At 40.5% G+C, this 25262-nt stretch overlaps 1 protein-coding gene across 1 annotated transcript in view; it reads right to left on the reverse strand.

The window, feature by feature from the left end:
- Slc18b1 (solute carrier family 18 member B1) overlaps positions 1-15620 on the reverse strand; it is a 26971-nt gene extending 11351 nt beyond the window's left edge. Inside the window, exons 1-6 of the mRNA XM_042690417.1 lie at positions 15462-15620; positions 13795-13928; positions 8193-8288; positions 7835-7908; positions 3586-3733; positions 1580-1736 (exon numbers count right to left, since the gene is read on the reverse strand). Of these exons, the coding sequence (XP_042546351.1) occupies positions 1580-1736; positions 3586-3733; positions 7835-7908; positions 8193-8288; positions 13795-13928; positions 15462-15603 (751 nt within the window). The 5' untranslated portion in view covers positions 15604-15620. The remainder of the gene's footprint in view (positions 1-1579; positions 1737-3585; positions 3734-7834; positions 7909-8192; positions 8289-13794; positions 13929-15461) is intronic.
- Positions 15621-25262: the final 9642 nt, after the last annotated feature.

The following is a 25262-nucleotide window of genomic DNA, read 5'->3' on the forward strand; positions in this document are numbered from 1 at the left end:
GTTTGGATTTCTTTCTTTTTTTAAAATTCTTTTATCTAAATAAAAATATACAGTAGGTGAAAAACTGCATTGAAACTTTTTGGGTTTTTGTTTTGTTTTGGCTTGGCTTTGTTCAGTTGATAGAAATATAACCACATAGGACTTCAAGTTTAATAAGGATAGAGAGAAATTTTAATTGATAACAGAAATGAAGATAACTACGTGCCAAATAAATAAGTGGTGGAGGAGGTTGCAAAAAATACCAAGTGGGGAGGGGAAGCAAGATCTCCAGGAGTGACTTTGACTAGTGACCTAGAAGTTCTAAATAGCTCTGCTATTAAGTATTTAGTCTGTGTTAGCAAAGTCTTTCTCTTTTTTTTTTTTTTTTTTAAGTCATTGGGCTTGAAATCAGGGCCTGGGCTCATCCCTGAGCTCTTTCTCTCAAGGCTAACACTCAACCATGTTGAGCCAGAGCTCCACTTCCAGTTTTTGAGGGGTTAATTGGAGGTAAGAATCTCACAGGGACTTTTCTGCAGGGACTAGGTTTGAACCCCAGTCTTCAGATCTCAGCCTCCATAGTAGCTAGGATTACAGGTGTGAGCCATGGATGCCCAGCAGCAAAGTCTTTTATCTTGTATGATAAAGAGTCAGCAAGTTTTTCTCCTGCTTCTTGAGACTGAATTGGCATCTACTACTTAATTATCAGCCAAGCATCTAACTGAAGAAACACTGAAAAAAAAAGACACACACCACCATATGATTTAGTATGGTACTACTTCTCTGGTTCTTTAACCTTTTCCTTCAGTTTAGAAAACTGAACTAGAAGTTAGCTATCTAATTTTGTTCCACTGGTAACTTGATAAGAGCACAATGTCCAATATATGACTAGGCAACCTTGAGGAGATGGCTGGGGATGGGAGAGATGGGGAGGATAATGAAAGGCATGACAATGACCAAGATGCATTGTATCCATAGACATGTTGAACTGAAACCCTTTTGTACAGCTAATTAAGGAGAATAATAACAATTTTAAAATAATAGTAATAATAGCCCTGACTGATCACTTTCATCTGGATAGAAGGATTTACAAATAAGCTACAAGTACCTAATGAGGACACCATATTTTGTGCCTTCCTGAACATGTATACCTCTTTGAATCTACATATCCCTATCCCTCATGGATATGTAGAAGGAAAACATATCTGAAAGAAAAACTGACACAGTTAACACAGGGTAGGTTGTCTCCCATGCAGTATAAAGCTTTGAAATCATAGTGGTTTTTGTTACTGCCTGATGTGGTCCTATATTTTTGCATATGGTCTATGCCACAGGTATGCTGAGAGACACAATGGGTCAGGAAAACTGGCCTTACACTCATATCTCACAGCCTTCTAGAAATATTGAGGCCATGTATGACCCATAGAAACTTCCTGTTCTAAATATGTGATTCAACTCAAGAGCTCTGGCATACAATAATTGGTTAATTTCAAATGTTGGAAAGATTTTATGATATGAAGACATTCTTATAGGAGGTAAATTACCTACATTTCTCAAGATTCTGATACATTAAGGTTCTGGAAATAAATAAATTTGGACTTACCATAGTTGGGTACAATGCATATGTTGAGTGGTATCATCAACAGAACTATGCATCCCAGAAAAGTGAAAGGTATACTATAGCCAAAGGACTGATACAAAAATCCACCTAAAGGAGGACCTAGAATGAATCCTAGTCCAGAAAACACCTCAAGACTTCCCTAAAATTGGAAAAACAAAATTGAGTTAATGTATTGTACTTGAAGAATTAACAGTTCACCATCTGAAAAAAAAATTGTATTTCACAATCTGCATACATACACACAATCTACACACAAAGATAGACCAAAAATTTAAATGCATATGTTTAAATAATAAAGATACTAGGAAAATAAAATATATGTGAGCATGGTGGAGATTTTCTACTTAAATTACAAAACACAAAACATAAAAGAAATAACTGATAAATCCGGTAATATGAAAATATGCAAAACTATGCATGGCAAGCATATCAAAGAACAAATGAAAAATAAGAGAAAATACAACAAAAAAACGAATTTCCCAAAGACATTCAGATAGCCAGTAAGAAAAAAAAATGAAATGGTCTCCTGGGAAAATTGTATAAACTGCTGACACATGAAATACAAATAACTCTCTGAACAGGCAGCAGCTTGCCCTCACTCATTAAAAGAAGAGATTAAATCTCAAGACATGAACTTTTGACTAAATACTTATCAACACAAATTTCTGCCAAGATCCATAAATAGAAACTTTCTTATACATTGTTGATGGGTGAGAACTGGGGTCAATTTAGAAAACTATTAACATTGCAAATGCACCCATGCTCTTAGCTAGAACAGGAATAACCATCAATGTGCAGCAGGGTTATCCTTGCAAAGGAAGGGAAGGGGAGGGGAGGGGAGAAAGAAGGAAGGAAGGAAGAAAAAAGGAAGAAAGAAAGAAAGAAAGAAAGAAAGAAAGAAAGAAAGAAAGAAAGAAAGAAAGAAAGAAAGAAAGAAAGAAAGAAAGAAAGAAAGAAGAAGAGAAAGAGAGAAAGAGAAAGAGAGAAAGAAAGAGAGAGAGAGAAAGAAAGAGAAAGAGAGAAAGAAAGAAAGAGAGAGAGAGAGGAAAGGAGGGAGGGAGAGAAGGAGGGAGGGAGGGAGGAAGGAAGGAAGGAAGGAAGGAAGGAAGGAAGGAAGGAAGGAAGAAAAAGAGAGGAAGAAAGGAAGGAAGAAGGGAGGGAGGAAGGAAGGAAGGAGAGATAAAAGAAACATATAGAGAAGTGCATTTGATAGTTTAAAAAAATTCAAACTATGGTATTATATGAGTAAATCAAGGGAGTCTTTGGTACTAAGGTGATCATACTCTGAAGTCTAGAAAACAAATATAAACAATAAAGGTAGCTTTTGGTCTGATATGCTAACCTGGGGTCCTACAGGGGGTGGATACAGGAACCTGAGAGGAAGCTACCAGGGTGAGAAAGGCAGATTCTCAGGGTGGGACAGGACATCTGGAATGTCACTACCACTAGGTTTACATCTAGACAATATGTAAGAACCTTTGTCAGTGTGATGCCAGCAGGCTCTGGATTTTTATGCCCAAATAAGATTGCATTCCTCCAACATTACTGAAACACTTACAGACTCCATACAGACCTCTAAACATCTGGGAAGAGTGGAGGAAGAGCTCTGGTATGAGCTAAGTATTCATAACCAGGCACTCTTTTCTGAAGTAGAGGACTATTTCAGGTAACTCAGTCAAGACCTAGATTACAGGGAGAGGGCTAAATAAATACTACTCAAAAGATTTTACTAAAAGTAGTGAAGTAATAGTTGGTTTGGAGCACATCTACCTGCGAAACAGCCCATTCAGTTTGAGAAACATCAGGAAGAGCATCTAACTACCATCAATGGCATAGTCTTGTTGCTAGAAATAGAAATTAGGGTATAAGGAAACAAAAGCAGAGGACAGTCAAGAAAAGTAGGTTCAGAAGAATGGAGTCCAGCTTTTGCTTGGAAGGTCAAGCAAATATTCTGACCTGGAGCAAAGGAAAATGTATAAAATACATACCAATACTGTAGCCAAGTTATTTGGAAAAGCCTTTGCCAGGATGGCATTTGATGCAGTTATTGCTGCACTAAAGCTTATTGCATCTACTATTCTCACGAGAAAACACATAGCAATAAATATCGGTCCATCTGGAAGTTGGTCCAAGACACTAAAAAAGAAAAGGACAATTCCCATATGTCAACCTGTATGTGGTTTTCTTTTTCACTTTGATTATATTCATGGAAAAGAGTAGATTATTATGCATAATGGTTAAAAAGTCAATCTCTCTCTTAAGAATATGCTGGGGTTTGGGGTTGTTTGTTGGTTGGTCCTGGGCTTGAAACCAGGACCTGGGTGATCTCCCTGAGCTCTCTTTGATCAAGGCTAGCTCGCTCTACCACTGTGAGCCACAATGCCACTTCCAGTTTCTCTGGTAGTTAATTGAAGATAAGAATTTCAAAGACTTTCCTGCCCTGGCTGGCTTTAGACTGCAGGTCCTCAGATCTAAGATTACAGATGTGAGCCACTGGCTCCAGTTTGCTGCATGGGGTGGGGGTGGGAGGGGGGATTAAGACTTATTTTTTAACATTCAGCAGAAAATTGCCTTTATTGTTTAAAATTTGAGTCATAATAACTCAAATTTTCTTTTTCTGCTGACAGAATTGGTTCCTTAGATAAAAATACTAAATAGGCCCTTATAGAATATAATCATCCATCAGTTGCCATAGGGAAATTGTTCCAACCCCTTTGGGTATCAAAAATGGGAGTACACTCAAATGCCTCATACAAAATGCATAGTCAGGTACCAGTAACTCACACATAAAGTCTAACTACTCAGGAGACTGAGATCTGAGGATCTCGGTTTGAAGCCTGCCTGGCCAGGAAAGTCCATGAGCCTCTTCTGTCTTATTAACTACCAAAAGTCAGAAGTGAAGCTGTGGCTCAAGTGGTAGCCTTGAGGGAAAAAAGCTAAGGGATAGTCCTCAAGCCCTGATTTCCAGCCTCTGTACCAGCATAAAAAAAATATTCTAAAATGGCTTAGTATTTGCATATAATCTATTACACACCCAGCTAAGTGCTTTCGACCATTGCTACTATTTGATTTACATTCATTCATTCATTTACTTATTTTTTGCTGTGCTGAGGATGAAATACAAGGTCTCACTCATGGTGGACAAGCATTTTACTGCTAAGCCACACCTTCTGTCTCCCTTAAATCATCTCTAGATGATTCCTTAAATCATAATGCTATGAAGATAGTTGTTATTGTCATGATGGATTATTTAGTGATGACAAGAAAAAAAGTTCAGTACAGATGCATTTTGTTTTCAAATATTTCTACCAGCATGTGCTTCTAACAGACGTAGAACCTAGAGATACTGAGGTTGAGTATGAAATCACTCTGGCTATACCTATACATGAGGGAAATCTTCTTACTTCTTGCCTTGCATGCATGAGGCCCTAGGTTCGATTCCTCAGCACCACATAAGCAAAAAAGAAAAAAAACAGAAGTGGTGCTGTGGCTGAAGTGGTAGAGCACTAGCCTTGAGCTGAAGCGCTAAGGGACAGCATCCAGGCCCAGAATTCAGACCCCACGACTGGACCAAAAACAAACAAACAAACAAACAAACCAGCCATCAAAAAAGGAAGAAAAAGAATGCAGAAAATAATCTCACCAAAAGAAGAAAAAGCTGCCAAGCGCCAGTGGCTCACACCTGTAATCCTAGCTACTCGGGAGAATGAGATCTGAGGATTGCAGTTCAAAGCTAGTCCAGGAAGAAAAGTTCACGAGACTCTTATCTCCAATAAACCACCAGAAAACTGAAGTGGCTCAAGTGGTAGAGCACTTGCCTTAAGCTACAGAGCTGATGGACAGCACCCAAGCCCAGAGTTCAAGCCCCATGACCGACAAAAAAAAAGAAGGGGGGAGGAGGAGGAGGGGGAGGAGAGGGGGGAGGGGGGGGGAGGAGGGGGGGGGGAGGAGGAGGGGGGGAGGAGGAGGAGGAGGAGGAGGAGGAGGAAGAGGAGGAGGAGGAGGAGGAGGAGGAGGAGGAAGAGGAGGAAAGCAGCAGCAGCAGCAGCTGGGCACTGGTGGCTAGCTACTCAGGAGGTTGAGATCTGAGGATATGGTTTGAAGCCAGCCTGGGCAGGAAAGTCTTGAGACTCTTATCTCCAATTAATCACAGAAAAATAAAAAAGCCAGAAGTGGCATCATGGCTTAAGTGGTAAAGTGCTAGTCTTGAACCAAAAACAGCCCAAGGAAAGTGCCCAGGCCCAGAGTTTAAGATCCAGGACTAGGAAGAAAAAGAAGAAGAAGAAGAAAAAAAAAAGAAAACCTACTTCATTCCATGCTTTACTTCAGTTTATCTTCTCATACTCTTATCTTTGTTCCCCAGGCACTTGTATGAGCTCTTTCCTATTATTAGTTACTTTGCTGCTAGTTTAAGGATTCTAAGCTTAAGAATTTTCAGAGCTACTTTGCTTTTAGCACTCTTTCTTTTTTCCTGGAAATAGCCAAGGGAAAACAATTCTATTTCATGTTCAGAAATGAGCACTTAAGCCTGGCACTGGTGGCTCACACCTGTAATCCTAGCTACTCAGGAGACTGAGATCTGAGGATCGCAGTTCAAAGCCAGCCCGGGCAGAAAAGTTCATGAGACACTTATCTCCAATAAACCACCAGAAAACCGGAAGTGGCACTGTGGCTCAAGAGCTCGCCTTGAGCTGAAGAGCACAAGGACAGCGCAAAAGCCCAGAGTTCAAGCCCCACGACTAAAAACAAAAAAAGAAAAGAAAAGGAAAAAAAAAAGAAATGAGCACTTAAACTGACCTGGTCAATCAGAACATTTTATTTATTTATTTATTTATTTTTGCAAGTCTTGGGACTTTAACTCTGGGCCTGGATGCTGACCCTGAGCTTCTCTGTGCTCAAGGCCAGCACTCTACCACTTGAGTTACAGTGCCATTTCCGCCTTTTTTGGAGTAGTTTATTGGTGATAAGAGTCTCACAGACTTTCCTGCCCTGGCTGGCTTCCAAATGCAATCCTCAGATCTCAGCCTCCTGTGTAGCTAGTACTACATGCATGAGCCACTGGCACCTAGCTCAGAACATTTTTTAAATTAGCATACATTAGTTATACATGGAGGAATTTCATTGGGACATTCTACTTACGCGTACACTATATTCCGATCTCACTTCCTCCATTACTTTCCTTTTCTTCCCTTCCCCACTTCCTAAAACTAATAAGGTTCTTTTGTCTTGTCTATAGAGGCCTTGAGGCAGGAATGGGCTGGCAACAAAGATCAGGCAAGAACTCCTTTCAATGACTCTAATGGAACTATTAGGAAAGCAGCACTCTCTTCCTGCTGGTGCTTTGACACCTTCTGGTCACCAAAAGAGAGAGTTTGCCCAAGAACATAGCACAAGAAGAAGAAATAGAACTAGGAAGCTGAAAAAGATTTCTGATAATTGTTTTAGCACTTGGATAATAGTGCTCAAACCATTTGGAAAGAAATTCATTATTTCATTAAGTCAACAAGTTTCTATAACTTCAGAAAACTAAGAAGTTAAGTTTCTATAACTCTCAGTCACAAGAGATGAAGTAGCCAGTTTTGTGTTCTATTGTGCTGTGTTGTATTGTGTTGTGTGGTGTTTTTATGACAGGATCTTGTTATATAGCTTAGGCTGGCCTCCAACTCAAAATCCTCCTGCCTCAGCCTTTTGGGTGCTAGGATTACAGGTGCACATCACCACATTGGGCCTAGTGATAAGTTTAATAGTAAGGCTCTTTCCTTGATATATTATTGCCAGTCTTTCCATTCACAAGGCAGGAGGAAGGAGTGTACGAGGCCAGCCTGGGCTCCATGGGGAGACACTGCTTTCTATTCACTCATCTCTTCTCACCATTAGTCACAAACCATACATTCAGCAGACTATAATATTACCAGTGTTTAAAGAGACATGAACATCTATAACTGAAGATAGATGATGAAAGTTACTCAAGTTCCCAAACATGGGCTGGGAAGGTGGCTCAGTGGTAGAGCGCTTGCCTTGCATGCCTGAGGCCCTGGGTTCGATTCCTCAGTACCACATAGGCAAAAAGAAAAAAGCCAGAAGTGGCACTGTATCTCAAGTGGTATAAGTGGTAGAATGCTAGCCTTGAGCTGAAGAGCTGAGGGACAGCGCCCAAGCCCAGAGTTCAGGCCCCACAAACGGACCCAAAAAAAAAAAGGCTCAACAAATTCCCAAACATATCAGAAAGTAACTTACCCAAAGAGAACTGTAACTGCTCCTGAGACAAATATTCCTGCTATGAACATAAATTTTGCTCCAATACATACAAGCTATAATAAATGTCAAAGAGTGGTAAGTGGATTGCTTCAACACATCTATATTTGCATAAACAAATCCTCAATTATAGTTAGTGTAATAATACACTAATTAATTTGAAAGAATAGTATATATTAATTACAAATATGGAGAGAGTTTAAAAATAAAACAATTCTAAGGACTAGGGCTGTCAACAGGGGCATAATTTATAAAACTATAATGGTGGCTATTCCTTATCCATGGATAAAATTATGTAATTTTTAAAAATTAGAAAATGTATATAAACTTCAATACTTACATATTTTCCAAATATCAAAGATGCCAGCAAGTCAAATAAGGCATAAGACCCAAAGATCATACCAATCATAGTGTTGCTGGCTCCCTTCTTTTCAGCCTTTGAAAAATAAGAATGGAACAAATGTTAAAGAACATCAATAAAGGAAATAGAAATTGGAGAATTTCAAAGATTCTACAAATGTTAAAGAACATCAATAAATGAAATAGAAATTGGAGAATTTCAAAGATTCTAATTTTAAAATAAGTGGAATAGGCCAGGAAGAGAAACTAAGATAGTAAAAATGCTAGTCTCTGACATGAAAATAATTTACTCACCATGATTATAAAGAATTGTTCCCACTGGGCACTACCTGTAATCCTAGCAACTCAGGAAGCTGAGATCTGAGGATCACAATTCAAAGCCAGCCTGGGCAGTAACATCCATGGGACTTTTATCTCCAATTAACTACCAGAAAACCGGAAGTGGTGCTGTGGCTCAAGTGGTAGAGCTCTTGCCTTGAGCTGAAAAGTTGAGGTACAGCACCCAGGCCCAGAGTTCAAGCCCCACACTGACAAAAAACAAACAAACAAAAAAACATGGGCTACAAAGTGAGATGCAGTCTCTATAAAGGAAAGAGGAGAAGACAGAGGGGAAGAGAGGAGAGGAAAGGGGAAATTGGTGAAGAGAAAAAGGAGGGGGGAGAGGTAGAAGGGATGGGAGGGGAGAAGAATGGCAACAAAAACATCTGCCCCCCCCCCCAAAAAAAAAACCCCGCAGGCAGAGGAAATTCCTTAAACTGGTATGGAGATCATATCTAGCCCCATTCAGTCTAGTCACACTGAGCTCCAGCAGGGAGCTCTAAATTTCCTACAGATGGTGTAACAGTACCCCTAGATGTAGCCAGAGGTAGTTCTCTGAAATCCCCAGGGACTGGACTTCTTCTCATGAAGCAAGGGAGTCTTTGTAAAAGAACGAATCAATACAGTCCAGTTAATGGTGTTACGAGCCCAGTACCAGCCCCTGGACAAAAGTAGTAGAGTCAAATCCTATAAAATTACTCAGAGGAATCCATGATTGGCTTCCAAAGTATCCAAGAAGAAATGGGGGCATGAAAGACCTGACCAATAATTTACCTGGGACCTCATTTTATTCTGGAATTCAGCCTCTGACCTACTGCAGTCCTAAAGCCAGAAAATTCCACAGAAAGCTAAGTGCAAACAGTCCTTGGAAAACTGCAGATGATGCTTACCTAAGATAAGCCGAATTGTCTGAGATTCTAGACAGCCCCCCACCTAGGAGTGGTGACCAATATCTAACCAGAAAGTCCTGCCTTTCTGCACGTACTCCCTTGCACCACCCTTGTGACTTTAGCCAGTAATTGTAAAGTGCATCAACCCCTTGATCTGACCAATAATCCTTTCTAGATTCCTTCCCACCATTGGACATGCAAATCATGTTTTAGAGATGTTTTATGATTCTCCCGAAGTGTGTGTTGATTTGTCAAGGAATGATGTGAAGAGTGCAAAGCCCCAGCCTTCCCCAAAGAGTGTCTAAAACTGCTGCAAACCCCAGGCTCGGGCCTCTCAGCTTCACCAGTTGCTTGCTGTGTGCGAGCACCGAGCTAGCTCACAATAAATACCTCACTGCTGATTACATCGATCTTGGTCTCTGGTGGTCTTTTTCGGGGTCCCAAACTCAAGCATTATAGTAGCAGTTATCCTAAATCTAATTCATTTGAAGTTCAAATGCTACAGTGGTGATACACAACTGAATTCATGTATAAAAATAGAGACAAGGTTGAAAACTCTTTAACCCACTGAAAATGCTGCATATTTATAGGGCCTCTACTTAGAGGAATTTTTTAAAATTTTATTTTTTTCCTGGCTATTTATTTTTAATATTTTATTGTTACTGCAGAGGTGAGGTACAGAGGGCTTACACTTACATGAGTCAGGTAATGAGTGCAATTCTTTCTGGACCTTGTCTAACCTTCCCTACATCTCTCAGTTTTTCCCTCCTGTCCTACCCACAATAACATCTAGTGAGTACTGCTGTTGTATTTGTTCACCCTTTCTTCTTTTTGTGTCCCACCTTATCCTCTCAAAGACTGACAAACAAGACAAAAGGAAAAGAAAACAAAAAACAGCAACAACAGCAACTAAAAAATGTCTCGTGTTTCCATTTCCTGGAGTTCATTCCATAAAATAATATTATTTTATATGATCCTATGCACATTAGCTGTAAGAATTTAATGAGGCTAATTTTTCAAAGATAACTTGGCAACACTGCACACTATGAAGCTTGAAGTCTGACTTGCACAGATCTAGACCCCCAGTCAGCAGCCATTGACAAAGCATCTTCCACAATCAGGCATTATGCCAGCAGGCTATAGTTAGAGGAGTCTACTTAGATTCATCCTTCCACCTGAGCTTTGAATAATTTTATTCATTCATACAGAAATGCAGCATGCACAGACAGGCACGCACATGCATGCACGCATATACACACATCCATTACAATCCATATTCTACTAGCCATAATTACATTTCACCACATTTTCTGTCTTCAAATTTAAAAACACATGTTCTCCATCCCTTCTCATGCAAGATACTATAGTCATCTAATATTTAACCATTTTCAAGGATGCTCTTTTCATTTCAGACTACAGAACATTTTACCATAGAAAAACACATGTTTTTTGTTTTTTGTTTGTGGGGCTTGAACTCTGGGTCTGGACGCTGTCCCTCAGCTCTTCGGCTCTGGACGCTGTCCCTCAGCTCTTCAGCTCAAGGCTAGCATTCTACCACTTGAGCCATAGTGCCACTTCTGGTTTTCTGGTGGTTTATTGGAGATAAGAGTCTCATAGACTTTGCTGCCCAGGCTGGCTTTGAATCTCTATCCTCAGATCTCAGCCTCCTGAGTTGCTAGGATTACAGGTGTGAGCCACAAGCACCCGGCTTAGCACATGTTTTTTTGTTGTGTTCTTTTTTGATTTCAGTATATAGCCCAAATTGGCCTAGAATGCGCCAGGTAGCCCAGGCTGGTCTTGAACTCTTGATCCTACTGTCTTGGTCTCCCCTAGCTGTGAACTTACTGTTCTAAGGTAAATATTAGGAAAGGCCCCTTTCCTAGGAAGACCTTCATAAGTGGCTGCCTAAGCCCTTAGTGGTGGGTGAGGTCACAGAGGCAGACATACTGCACTGCAGTAACTGCTTAAAAACTGAACCTGTAATTCTATAGATTTCCAAAACAGCCATTCCCTTTTTACCACTTGAGGTAATGGTGTAAACAAGAAAAATGTCATTATTAAGACACTTTTATGACAGCCTAGCAAAAGATTATGCTGTATGTAGACCAAACTTAACAGAAAACAAACAATGGCGCTCAGTCTCAGATGAGCTGAGAAATACTCTCATAACTGCTTAATCCTACTTCAATTCTTTTCTATCATACTTCATTGGGATATAAGTATATAACTACATATATATGTATATATAAATTTGTTTTTCTCCAAGGCTTGTGGCTTTAATCTCTGACCTTGTTTATCTCATTTATCTCTGGAAGGAGGACCTTCCTCCTTCCAGTGGGATCATGCTCCAAAAAGACTGAGCAAAGAGTTCAAGGTCTTGCTGGGCTTCCACAATCAGTTTAAATAATCATACCTAGACAAATCTCTATAGCAACCCAAAAAACACAGGATTCAGAGAACTTCTGGGTAGCTACCCATGTTTTCTGGAGGAAGGTGCATCCTGGATGCAGCCGGTGGACTGTATCGACAGAGGGAATGGAAGTACTATGTTTGTGTCCCTTACCGAATGCATCCCCTCATCTGTAGCCTTCACAATAAACTGGTGCGCAGAAGTGTTTCCCTGAGTTCTGTGGCTACTCAAGCAAATTCTCAACATTAAGGATGGGATTGTGGAAGCAGAAGTAAAGCAACCTGAGGTATATGACTGGCAAGTGAAAAATAGAGGAGGGAGTGGACCGTGTTGGGAGCAGACCCCTCAATTTGTAAAAATCTGATGCTATCACCAAGTAGAGAATGTCAGAACTGACTAGGATTAGTGGATACCCAGATGGTGTCTGCTCCTGTGGAATTGTTTACTACTTATTTTTGGAGGCTACCAAAGTGATCTGTGTTGAGTGTGTAGTAAGAGACAATAGGTCTCAGTTGATTTTTCCTTCTATAATCTCCGAAGCCATCAACAGTTTTTCCACAAAACCCAAATCAAGTGTCTGTAATGATCTCCCAGTGACTAAGTTTCTTGACAAGCACTTAGCTGCAGCTTGCCTCTCAGGGCCTCAGCAAAGCTCATTCCACCCTCGGTTTAGGCCACAGGGGAGCTGTCTGCTGTCCCCCAGCTGTTCTCTTTACTCTTCTCCTGACCATATCTGGAGGGTTCTTGCTTTTGCTTTTCACCATAGAAACCAGCATTCCTCAAGCCACACCTTACATTTATCCTTTGGAGCCCCATTCAGCATCACACCATTTAACTGCTGCTCTGTTCCAGGTCTCCTCCCTTTCTCGTGTCTCTTAAGCTTTCTCATGAATTTCATAACTTCGGGACAACCTCTTAAATTGTTGTGATTATTGCTACAGGATCTCCAAGTCATCTGAAGCCTTTCTTTTTCTTCTTATTCCACACTTTTCACTTCTCACAAACGGGCACGAGATGGACATTTTTCTGACCTTCTTTTGCCCTACCATATCCCATGACTAGCACACTTCACAAAAGGAACTTCTTAAGCCTCTAGGGAATAGGACTGGGCTGGGAAGTCCCTTCACTTCTGAGATTGTTTCTTCATTGCATCATGACGGAATTCATACTATCCTACCCTCCTGGATGGGGTTGCTGGAAGCACCAAATGGGTTAAATGGGTGGGAATGGGTAAATGGATGAGAACTGCATGGAAAACAGTGTGTGCTCTGTGAGTAAGGAGCCACATTGTTCTTCTAGCAGAAAAGCTACTTTATCTTTATTTTGTAGCCCGTGGAGGATTACATGTTAGAAGACTGAGAAGTTGCCAGCTCATCATGAGCCCTAAGCTTTGGCTTAAAGCAAAAAATAAAATACACTGACATATTGTTGACACTTGCCCCATGGGTGTCCTCTTTACCCTGTTATATTATGCCCCAGTTAGTCCATATTCCATGCAACTTTGTTGGGGATATTCTATTTGTGCCTGTACCTATTGTTTCATCTAAAAGGCTACCATTAGATTTAACTTCGTGCAAATATCGCTTCTTTGAGTGAGGAAGAGAATTTACTGGGTTACAATTTCCTAATTCCAAGATATGAGCAAACCAAAACACTTCTTCAGCAGCATTTAAATCTAAAGTATTCAATGTGCCTCCTTTTCCCAATTGCAGTCTCCAAGTTTAATCATATTATATGATAAACAAAGTCATGTACACAAAGTCAATTATACTTTAGGTGAATTATTACCTAAGAAAATGTTCTTTCTGTTTTGCTTTACTCACTAAATCTCCAGTACTACATATTCTGCATGAAACATTCTGTTAACTGAAATTATATATAAGACCAATTTTGTAAGCAGACCTTGAAATAACTCAAAAGGCCTTTAGAACATTCTAATTTATAAGAATATAAAAAAGTTTTACCTCCTTGGGAAAAAAGGGTCCTAGGATTGAATAGGCCATCATGGACCCTAAGTTCATGGAAGCTGCTGATATCAGTACAAAGATCTGTTCTCTGGAAAGCCGCCTGGGTGACTCGCTTTCTTCAGTGCCATCACCTTGAATAAAAATGCATTGTGATTACAGGGGTGTAATTTAGACTGTGGATGAAAATACACATGGGTATTTCTTGCAGAGATGAAGCATCCTAAAAATATGGGTTGAACTAAGAGCTATTCTAAATATAGCACGCTGGGTACAAGTGGGTCAAGCTTGCAATACTAGCAACTCAGGAGGCTGAGATCTGAGGCCTGCAGTTCAAAGCCAGCCCGGGCAGGAAAGTCCATGACTCTTATCTCTAATTAACCATCAGAAAAACAGAAGTGGCTCCAAATGGTAGAGCATTAGCCTTGAGCAAAAAAAAGCTCAGAGACAGGGCCCAGGCCCTGAGTTCAAGCCTCATATATGATATAAAAAAGAAAGAAGGAAGGAAGAAAGGAAGGAAGGAAGGAAGGAGAGACAGAGAGAAAAAGAAAGAGAGAGAGAGAGAGAGAAAGAAAGAAAGAAAGAAAGAAAGAAAGAAAGAAAGAAAGAAAGAAAGAAAGAAAGAAAGAAAGAAAGGAAGGAAGGAAGAAAGCAAGCAAGCGAGCACATAACCAAAGGAATGGGAAACCACTCTGGAACCTCAATGTGATGTAGAAAAGGTATCATTTTCATCTGTATACCCTTTTCTTATGAGAACTTCAATGCAGGAATTATGAAAGCATCAACTAGGTCTGTTTTGCCTTTACCATTAGGCCTATCTCCCTGGTCACTGATAAATTTCTTCAAGGCTGCCAGCAAGCAGGGTGATCTCCAAAGAGACTGCTGAAATGTAACACCTCTGATTTCTCAGACTATTGGCTTCATGTATTACCTAGGCTCAATAATGTTTAAAGCATGCAGCATTAGCTATGTACTAGGAATTCTAGGTTCAGTGAAGTATAAGTAGGAAAAAACAAACTAAATCATTCAGTGGGTGAATTTAACACAATAGTCTGATTCTGCAGAGGAGCCCTGCGTATCGCTATAGCAGTCATTTCTTTTATACTGCTTACTATTTTTTTTAACATTAATTCATTAAACGTTTGTTCACAGGGCTAACCTGTCATTTTTTTAAATCCCCAATCAATTACTCTGATTCAAACATCTAAGCACAAGCCTTATTTTTTTTAATCAAAATGGTTCTGAGGGGGAAAATAATGTATTTGTTTTGCTTTATTTTTTTCCAGAGGTTGCTATCACAATCCAGAAAAACCCAAAAATCAGTGCTCGATGAGGAAGTTAAAAGAAAAAAAATAAACCTTGGTACAAATGTTGGGAGTCGGAGAAGGGAAAGGAGAGGAAGTTGGAAAGGAGAGCGGGCGTGGACGCTAGACAGCTGCTGTTTCTTGCCCCGGGCCCCCGGTCTAATGGCACACCTAAGTTAAATGCATCCGAACTACTGAGCTGAGCTGCCCTAGGTGGGCAACCCCACACTCGACCCCTGGCCCAGACCCCGAGACCTGGCGAACCTCACGGGGAATCCCAGCGAGCTGGAAAAAGAAAAACTGACTACGCCAACGCCATAGTCAAAGACACAGGCCCGACGCCCGCGCGGCGCGCTCGGTCACCTCCGCTCCCGCCAGGAGTCGGGGAACCCGCGGCGTCGTCCGTGCGCGGGGCATCCAGTCCCGGGCCCGGGCCTCGGCCTGTGGGGGGCCCGGGATTCAGCGTGCAAGGCTCGTCGACCAGGGCCGCGGCCCCGCCTGGCATCGGCCTGGCATCCTGCATTCCCGGCTGGCAGTGAGCGGCCAGCTCTGCAAAACCTTCCGAAGCCGGAGTGGGCGAGGGGGCGGGGCCGGAGAGGGAGGGGCGGGGCCTGAGAGGACGGGGCGGGGCCGGAGAGGACGGGGCGGGGCCGGAGGGGGCGGGGCGGGGCTAGGCTATCCCCCTCTTACCCCCCTTTTTTTTAAGGGTCTCAGTGTAAGGTGTCTATTCACGTGTACAATGCATCTTGATCAGTGTCACCCCTTCCATCTCTCTCCCCCTCTTGTCCATCTATCCCATCCCTGTCTGTCTCCTTTCCCTGTTCCAGTTTCCTGTACCTACATTTGCTACTAACTCACGGCCTCAACTGCTGTAATTTATGAGGTGCCTTTTCACGCCCCGTGTAAAGAAGCCAGACCTCTTCTATTTTAATGACAAAAGAAAAAAAGAAATAGAAAAGGAGGCTTATACTTTATCTTTTACATGTCTTTTATTTCATTGTTTTTGCATATTATATTTCACATGTGTAAATGAGATTGTATTTGTGGGTTTTTTATTGTGGGGGGTGAGAGTGCTGGTATTGGGACTTGAACTCAAAGCTTTGAGTTCATGCTTGGCTTTATTGGCTCAAGGCTGGCCCCTCTACCACTTGAGCTGCACCTGCACTTGTGAGATAGTGTTTACAATGGCTGATAAATTAAAGCCATGTGAAGCAAACTGGATGAAAAATATTAGCAAGAATAATAATGTGATTGGTGCTGGTGGCTTGTATCTATAATCCTCGCTACTCAGGAAGCTGAATTCTGAGGATTGGGATTCAAAGTCAGCCCAGGCAGAAAAAGTCTAACTCTTTTTCTCCAATTAAGCACCAAAACACCTGAAGAGGGGGTGTGGCTTAAGTGGTAGAGTGCCAACCTTGAGAGACAAAGCCAAGCAAGAATTCAAAGCCATTGAATTCAAGCCCTAGTACTAGTACACACACACACACACACACACACACAAATGATAATGGATGTTAAGGTGTGATTGTGAGAGACTCTGAGGATCACTTTTGGAAACAGATGGCTGAGTTGGTTGGGTTTCACTGAGGAACTTGCTTGTTGTATGACTGGAGAACCAAATCTGATTTCTTATCTGGACAACGGAGATTAAAGTACTTTTTCTGTAGAGTGTCTCTGCGTGTTGGTGACTATTATTCTTATACAATATGTGAGCACACACAGAAAATAGACTTTACTTGGCTTCATATTATTTCACAATTTGAAAAGGCTGGAATTTGACTTTTAAAAAGTCTTAATAAAGCCGGGTGCTGGTGGCTCGCGCCTGTAATCCTAGTTACTCAGGAGGCTGAGATCTGAGGATTGCAGTTCAAAGCTAGCCCAGGCAGGAAGGTCCATGAGACTCTGCAATAAACCCCCAGAAAGCCCGTACTGGGGCTTTGGCTCAAGTGGTAGAGTGTGAGCCTTGAGCTGAAAAGCTGAGGGAAGCACCCAGCCCCAGAATTCAAGCTCCACGACCACAATAAATAAATAAATAATTAGTCTTGATTTGCTGCCAAAGTGAAACAAAAGACTATTAAATTGCCACCTTGTGCCAGGCATTATGAATTTAAGGAGAAATGAAGCTACAAGGAAAAGCTGAACACAGTTGAAATAGATTTTTTATAACTATGAAAATAGGACAATGAAACCTATTGAAATTGTTTAGAAAGGAAGGAAGGGAAAGAGGGAGGGAGGGAGGGAGGGCCATACAGTCAGATTGATTGGAATATATACATGTGTGGGACTGCAACAATGAAATGCTCTCCTGTACAACACAGGGTTAAGTTAGAAAATGTAAACTAATTTGAAAAGAGACAGAAAGAATTCCAATTAACCTCTGCTCTCCAGCAGTGTATCTCCTTGTAGCAGGCAAAACAGACCTGAATAATGCTTTATTATAATGCAATATATTTTACAAATTTAAGCATATTGAAAGGATTATATACTATAAAAGGAGTTCAGAATGACCTTGGGAAGAAGTGCTACCGTTGATTTTGAAGATTACATAAAAATTCCTGGGTGGTTGCATTTGTTATGCAAAACCCAAGGTTCTACCCTCAGTACTGAAGGGAAAAAAATCTCTTGTAAACTGATTGAAATTCTTTTTATTTTTATTTTTTGGTCTGTTGTGGAACTTGAACTCAAGCCTGGGCACTGTCCCTGAGTGGTAAAGGCTAGTGCTTTACCACTTTGAGCCATAGCATTTTTTCTGAATAGTTTACTGGAGGTCTTGTGGATCTCCCTGCCACCAGAGACCAGTTCTAGTTCATTTTTTTTTAAATTGTTTATTTTTTATTTTTGTTTATGTGGTACTAAGGAATCAAACCCAGGGCCTCATAGATGCTAGGCAAGTACTCTACCACTAAGCCACATTCCCAGCCATGTAATTCATTTTTTAAAAATACATTTTGATATTCTTTTGAGCAGCTAGCCTATTTATATTTATTATTGACATGACTGGCTCTAGGTCTACTATTTTATTATTTGTTTTATATCATCTCATTTTCTGTTCATTTGTTTCTTTTTTCTGACCATTTTTTAATCGAAAAAAACAGAAGTCTAATTTGTCTTTTTAGGGAAGTCTAGTTTAATTAGCTACTGTCAGTCTGCTACTGACACCTTCCAGTTTAATTCAGTGGTTGCTTAGGGAACACAATACACATTCTTAACTTTTCTTGTGTGTGGTTATAAAGTTTTGGCAGTATTGCTGTATGAACTCAGGGCCTTGTGCTTACTAGGCGAGTGGGTTCTACTATTTGAGCCACAATGCCAGCCCTTGATTTGTTTGTAATATTTGTGTGTGTGTGTGTGTGTGTGTCAATCTTGGGGCTTGAACTCAGGGCCTGGTTGCTGTTCCTGAGGTTTTATGCTCAAGGATAGTGCTCTACCACTTGAGCCACAGACCTACTTCCAGCTTTTTGGTAGTTAATTGGAGATAAGAGTCTCACGGACTCTCCTGCCCAGGCTGGTTTAGAACCACAATCCTCAGATCTCAGCTTCCTGAGTAGCTAGGATTATAGGCATAAACCACTAGTTTCTAGGGTCCAATCTCTTCTATCTTTTGTGTTTCAATTGTCTATGCATTATGAAGACAGAAAATTCATTATGCATAACTTTTAACAGCCATAGGCTTGCTTGTTTTACTTAAGAGGAAAAGACAGTTTTCTTTCTAATTCAATAAAAATGTCTATCATTTCCAGTGCTCATCATTTTGGAACATCTGAACTTTCTGATACCATTTCTCTTTAAAATGAATAACTTCCAGTAACTGTTCTTCAAGAATGTGTCTTCGTGTGATAAATTCTGTTAGTAGGTTAGTATTTGATGATCTTAGGATGTCTTCATTTTTTTTTCATTATCTGAGGTTTTCTCAGTTTGTCCAGTATCAGGATTTGAACACAGGCCTTCATACTTACATGGCTTGCTTGCCAAGTGGACACCTTACTTTTTGAGCCATACCTCCAGCCCAATTTTTCTTGTTATTTTGGAGATTAATTCTCATGGACTTTTCTGCCAGGGTTAGCTTTAAACCAAGATCCTTTAGGTATCACCCTCTTGAACTATTCATGTTTTAATTGATTTTTGAGGTTTTTGTTGTTGTTGTTTTGTTGCTGTTTTTCCAGCTGGATAGCTTCTGAGTGATCTAGCTAAAAGATCGCTGGTCCATCACTGCGAGCCTGCTACTGACACCTTCCAGTGAGTTTCTTATTTATCATATTTTACTTTCTTTTCTAAAATTTCTATTTGCTCTTTTTATAGTCCCTAAATTCCTATCTGTTCATTCATTATGGGAATTTTTATAATCATACTTTCAATAACTGCTCTAATTTTTTCTCTGATTCTAACATTTGATCATCTTGAGATCAGTTTCTTTAAATTGCCTTTCCTCAAGTATGAATCATTCTATTTCACAGTAGATTTAATAATTTTGAATGTTATCAAGGACACTCTGTGTGTGTGTGTGTGTGTGTGCATATCTGTGTGCATGTAAGTGCTTACTTGTGCACCAGTAGGCTTGAAGTTAGGATCTGGCCACTGTCCCTGAACATTTTCACTCCAAGCTGGTGCTCTACCACTTGAGTCACACCTCTACCTTCAGCTTTTTGGGGGTTAATTGGAAATACACGAGCCTCATGAATATTCCTGCTTAGGCTGGCTTTGAACAGTTATCTTCAGATTTCAGCTTCCTGAGTGGCTAGAATTACAAGTGTAGGCCACTTTCTATCAGCTTCAAGAACATTCTTAATGATATATTGCAGGGATTCTGGATTTTATTATATTTTTCCAAATAATACTGATTTAAAAAAATGTTAGTAATGAATGAGATCACCTTCAAAATTTGCAATCTATTCCTCTAGTGATTGTTTAAAAAAAAAACAGCTAAAAGTTCTTCTGCAGGTTAGTTAGTTTTTCTTGAGCTGCTGAGAACCTACACCATGCACGTGTAATTCAGGAGTCAGTAGGAGATGTGGGTACAGTCTGTACACAGAATTTTGGTCTTTATTCTAAGGGTGTGTCCTTTCTTGGATTTCCCTTCCTTCTCTCAATTGGACATTGATTACATGAGCTCTACACTTTGCCCTCAGATTTTCAAGGTCTAAGATTGTGGAATTCTGATGATCAGTTGCTTCATTGGTAGTGACAGAGGTGCTATCTTGCTAAAACCCATAAAAATAGGAAGTCAGAGGCAGGCACCGGTAGCTCACGCATGTAAGCTTAGCTACTCAGGAGGCTGAGATTTGAGGATTGCAGTTCAAAGCCAGCCTGGGCAGGAAAAACTACAAAACTCTTATCTCCAATAAACCACCAGAAAAACTGGAAGTGGTGCTGTGGCTCAAGTGGTAGAGCACTAGCCTTGAGCTGAAGAGCTTAGGGACAATGCTCAGGTCCAGAGTTCAAGCCCCAGGACTGACAAAAAAAAAGGGGGCGGGGGAATCAGCCAGTGCCATCTTCTTCCTTGTGTGATTCCCCCACCTCTTTACCCAATTCTGCTTTTTGTCTCTTCCAATGTCTTTGTGTAGTTATTTGGAACATTTTCAGAGTTACATTTGTCATCTACAAGGAAGGTAGGCTTGTCAAAACTCCTAGTGATTAATATTTGCCATATTTTATTAAAATAATCATGCATGATAGATTGTTTGAAAACTCCTTAGACAGTTAACTGGTTTTGATGAATTTCTGTAACCAGAATCCCAGAAACAATCCTAATACATCATTTCCCAGCTCAACTGCTCAGTAAGACACAACTGCTCTGAAGCCATCACTCAGTGCTTTATAAATAAATATATTTCTTTTGTTTCTGTTAGTCACGGCTCATTCATTGTGTTATATGAAAGGAACTATAAGCAAAGTAATATCAACCACATGTTCTACGAAGTGCATGGTCATATGTCTTAGTATTTAAAAAACATAACTATCATTTACAAATAAAGAGAACATCCTTAAGGTAGAGAGTAGGATGCAAAGCCAGCATCAATGACAGCTCAGCATCAGGGGGCTTAATGTCAAGAGAGATCAGAAAACTCATGGCAGACAGCAGAGATGTTAACGTTTACTAACAGTTAACTTGTTTTGAAAATAAAGGCATAGGGGCTGGGAAGGTAGCTCAGTGGTAGAGCGCTTGCCTTGCATGCCTGAGGCCCTGGGTTTGATTCCTCAGCACCACATAAGCAAAAAGAAAAAAGCCAGAAGTGGTGCTGTGGCTCAAGTGGTAGAGCGCTAGCCTTGAGCTGAAGAGCTGAGGGACAGCGCCCAGGCCCAGAGTTCAGGTCCCACGACCGGACCCAAAAAAAAAAAAAAAAAAGAAAAGAAAGGTATAGAATGTCTAACCCCCCAAAGTGCTCAGGGCAGGTCATTTATTTTACTGATGAACTACTAAGACCTAGAGACTGGAAGTATTTTAACTAAGACTAGAGAGTCAAAAAACGGTAGAGATTTTATATTTTATAAAATCCTTGAATTACTACCAATTTGCTCTTTACATTCATTTTTGGATTTAGAATCAATTATAACTAGGACTTTATAAAAAGGTATAGTTCTAATTCTAAGGTTAGTGAAACAAATGGCTTCCTTCCAATGACCCTTTACTAAGTACAGTTATCAGATACATTTTAATGCCTCTGAATTAATTTTTAAAAGATATGTCACAGAGGTCACAGCCGTATTCTATAGGAAGCAGCTTTGGGTCTGGAGGTATATATACTCAAGTCCCCATTGTATTCCAGGGGAATAAATTTTATGTCAATTTAAGGTTTGCTCTTTTGGCTACTGTTTTCAATTTCAGTTGCAAACTATAAGTCAGATCATTTCTATTGAGTTCATTAATGAATGCTAAATATTATTTCTAAACAACTTTCATAGTATGTTTCATTTTCATAAATTGATTTGTCACTGCAGTGAGCAGCTACACTTGGATAGTTCTGGGTAGCATCACAAGCAATAGAAACATGTCATTTTTTAGTGTGTGCCTTATATAAAAGTTGTCAGGGTCTAAAATGAGTTGTCTGTGTCAACCTGAATAAAAAAATAAAGCCAAGGGGTTTTGTAAGAAAAGCTATTACTCTTGATTGGCTGATAGTAAATAGACTATTGGACTGGGCAGTGACTCACGCCTATAATCAGTCATCTGAGGATGACTGTTCAAAGCTGGCCCAAGTAGAAAAGTCCTTGAAGACAGTTACTTCAAATTAACCATTGGGAAGTGGAGCTGTGGTTCAAAATGGTAGAGTACTGGGCCTTGGCAGAAAAGCTCAGGGACAGCACCCAGGCCCTGAGTTCAAGCCCCATGAACAACAGCAGCAGCAGCAACCAAAACTATGAAACCACAAACTCACACAGAGGTCACCACAGCCTTATATTAGAAGTACTTCTTCAAGGACATATGCCCAGAAATTTTTTATTCAACCTTAGACTGCTTGTCATTAATCACTGAAGAAAATGACTATTTCAATTCATCTGATATAATCTTCATTCTGTATTTACAATTTTCCCTTTGGCTCAACTAGTTAAGACTATGCCCTTAGGTTATTGGGTTATGTGTATTCCCTTTGGAATGCTATGCTATTTGCAAATACAAGTCATTCTTCTTTGGAGAACAGTATCTGATTTTTTTTTAAGGTTACTGAAAGATTAGACTTTGCCAGACAACCACACAGACATCCAGGTACAGAGAACAAAGAAAGGTTTACTGCCAGGAAAAGGGGTCAGCAAGACCCGTTCTCATAAGGGAAGGGGTGAGAAGAAGCCCCTGCTATTGTCTGAGGTGACTGTATAACCTAGGAGGTTTATGAGGGGCTATGAGGAGGAGCCCCCAGTGTGGACATGTGGCCAGGGGCTTTATCATGGTGGACTAGGGTTTTTTTTTTTTTGGGTCCGGTCGTGGGGCCTGAACTCTGGGCCTAGGCGCTGTCCCTCAGCTCTTGAGCTCAAGGCTAGCGCTCTACCACTTGAACCACAGCACCACTTCCAGCTTTTTTCTTTTTGCTTATGTGGTGCTGAGGAATCGAACCCAGGGCCTCATGCATGCAAGGCAAGCACTCTACCACTGAGCCACCTTCCCAGCCCCTGGACTAGGATTTATAGCTGCTATCCAAATAGTAGAGAACTCATCCTGCAGCTGCCCAGACCTGAAGGTCATTCTAAGGGGCTCTTGTTGCCTTACATGGTAGTAGCTGCCCCAGAGAAGTGCCATCCAAAGGTAAAGGGGATTGAAGTTGATTATTTACTGCCTTTACTACATCGAGTTGGTGTTGCCTAGGAAGGAAGCATGCTGTGGAGAAGGGAAGGAGTGGACTAAGCTATGGGAAGGGAGCTCATTTTGCTGAGTTACTATCAGCAAAACTTATGAAACTTCATGACAATTACACAAAGTCCTAAAATATGTAAGTTATTACTATGGGTTTCATATTTGGCTACACAATTATCTAGTTCCATTCTTTCACAACCTTTATTTTTCCTTAATGAACTGGGCTTTGCAATGAAAGGGCTAACAATTTTATAAGCTACACAACTGCCAATATTCTTCTTCTTATTGTTGTTATTATTTTGCCAGTGCTGGGGCTTGAACTCAGGCTTGAGCACTGTCCCTGAGCTTCTTTTGCTCAAGGCTAGCACTCTGCCAGTTGAGCCACAAGGCCACTTCTGGCATTTTCTGTTTATGTGGTACTGAGGAATCAAACCCAGGGCTTCATGCATGCTAGGCAAGCACACTACCACTAAGCCGCATTCCCAGCCCTCATGTTTTTTTGTTTTAATTTTACCAACTTATTTTTGATACAGTAAACCTCTATTTCAAGCTTTTTATTATTTTTTACATGTAACTAAAGTTTTAATGTTGGGGATCAAACCCAGAGCCTTTAGCATGGTAGTCAAGTACTCTTACCCCTAAGCTACATTACAACTCCACATATTATGTACAATTTCAGACAAGTAAATGTTAAAATCTGTTTGTGTGAGTTTTGTTTTGGTGCTGGTCCTAGGGCTTGAACTCAGTGCCTGGTCACTATCTCTAAGTGTTTTTTTCTTCTTCTTTTTCTCTCAAGGCTAGTACTCTAGCACTTGAGCTACAACCCCACCTCTGGCTTTTTAGTGGTTAGTTCGAAATAAGTCTCATGGACTTTCCTGTGCAGCCTGTCTTTGAACAGTGATCCTCAGATCACAGTTTTTTTTTGTCGGCCATGGGCCTGAACTCTGGGCCGGGGCACAAACAGCTCAAGGCTAGTGCTCTACCACTTGAACCACAGCGCCACTTCCAGCTTTTTCTGCTTATGTGTATGCTGAGGAATCAAAACCAGGGCTTCATGCATGCAAGGCAAGCACTCTGTCACTGAGCTACCTTCCTAGCCACAGATCAGTCTTCTAAGTAGGTAGGGTTACAGGTGTGAGCCATTGTATTTTTTTCCCTACCATCCCAATACCTAAAATGGAAAAATAAAAAATTAAAGAGAAAAAAGAAATGGAAAGAGCTCCACTTGCAAGGAGGAAGTTTGTGGCTGATAGAAAGGATATTTATTTAGGTGAATTTTAGGGTAGATGTCGGAAGTATTTATTCATGTCAACAGAACAGATTCATGTCAGAGCTTCTAGAAGACAGAACTTTAATCTAGAGTGGGGTAGGCTGAAAATGTGACTTAGTGATAGATTGTTTGCCTGGTATTCATGCAACCCTAGGTTCAATTCCTTAGTACCACATAGAAAATGCCAGAAGTGGCACTTGTGGCTCAAGTGGTAGAGTGCTATCCTAGAGCAAAAGCTCAGGGACAATGCCCAGGCTCTGAGTTCAAGCCCCTGGACAAAACAAAACAAAAGAAAACAAACAAAAAAACAAAAAAAAAAAAAACCCAAAAATCTAGAGCCAGGAAGAGTTAATTTTCTTTCCTTGATATAAATGTTTTATTTGGTGACGATTCTCCCCACTTGCACTTCCCATATCTTTACCAAATTGCCTGCTTTTGGAAGAATTTATTTCTAGAGGAAAAAAAATCAAATATGCTTAGCATATTAACCACTAGATACTGAGAAAAGTACTAAAATACTATTAATCCTACCACACGTTCTCAAACAGACAACTTCGTTGTTGCTCATGCCTTATTGGTATCAACCTCAGGGCCTCATCCACTTCGTTAG

This window comes from Dipodomys spectabilis, unplaced genomic scaffold (genome assembly GCF_019054845.1).
Source record: "Dipodomys spectabilis isolate Male_0828 unplaced genomic scaffold, ASM1905484v1 ptg000001l, whole genome shotgun sequence".
Lineage (NCBI taxonomy): Eukaryota > Metazoa > Chordata > Mammalia > Rodentia > Heteromyidae > Dipodomys > Dipodomys spectabilis.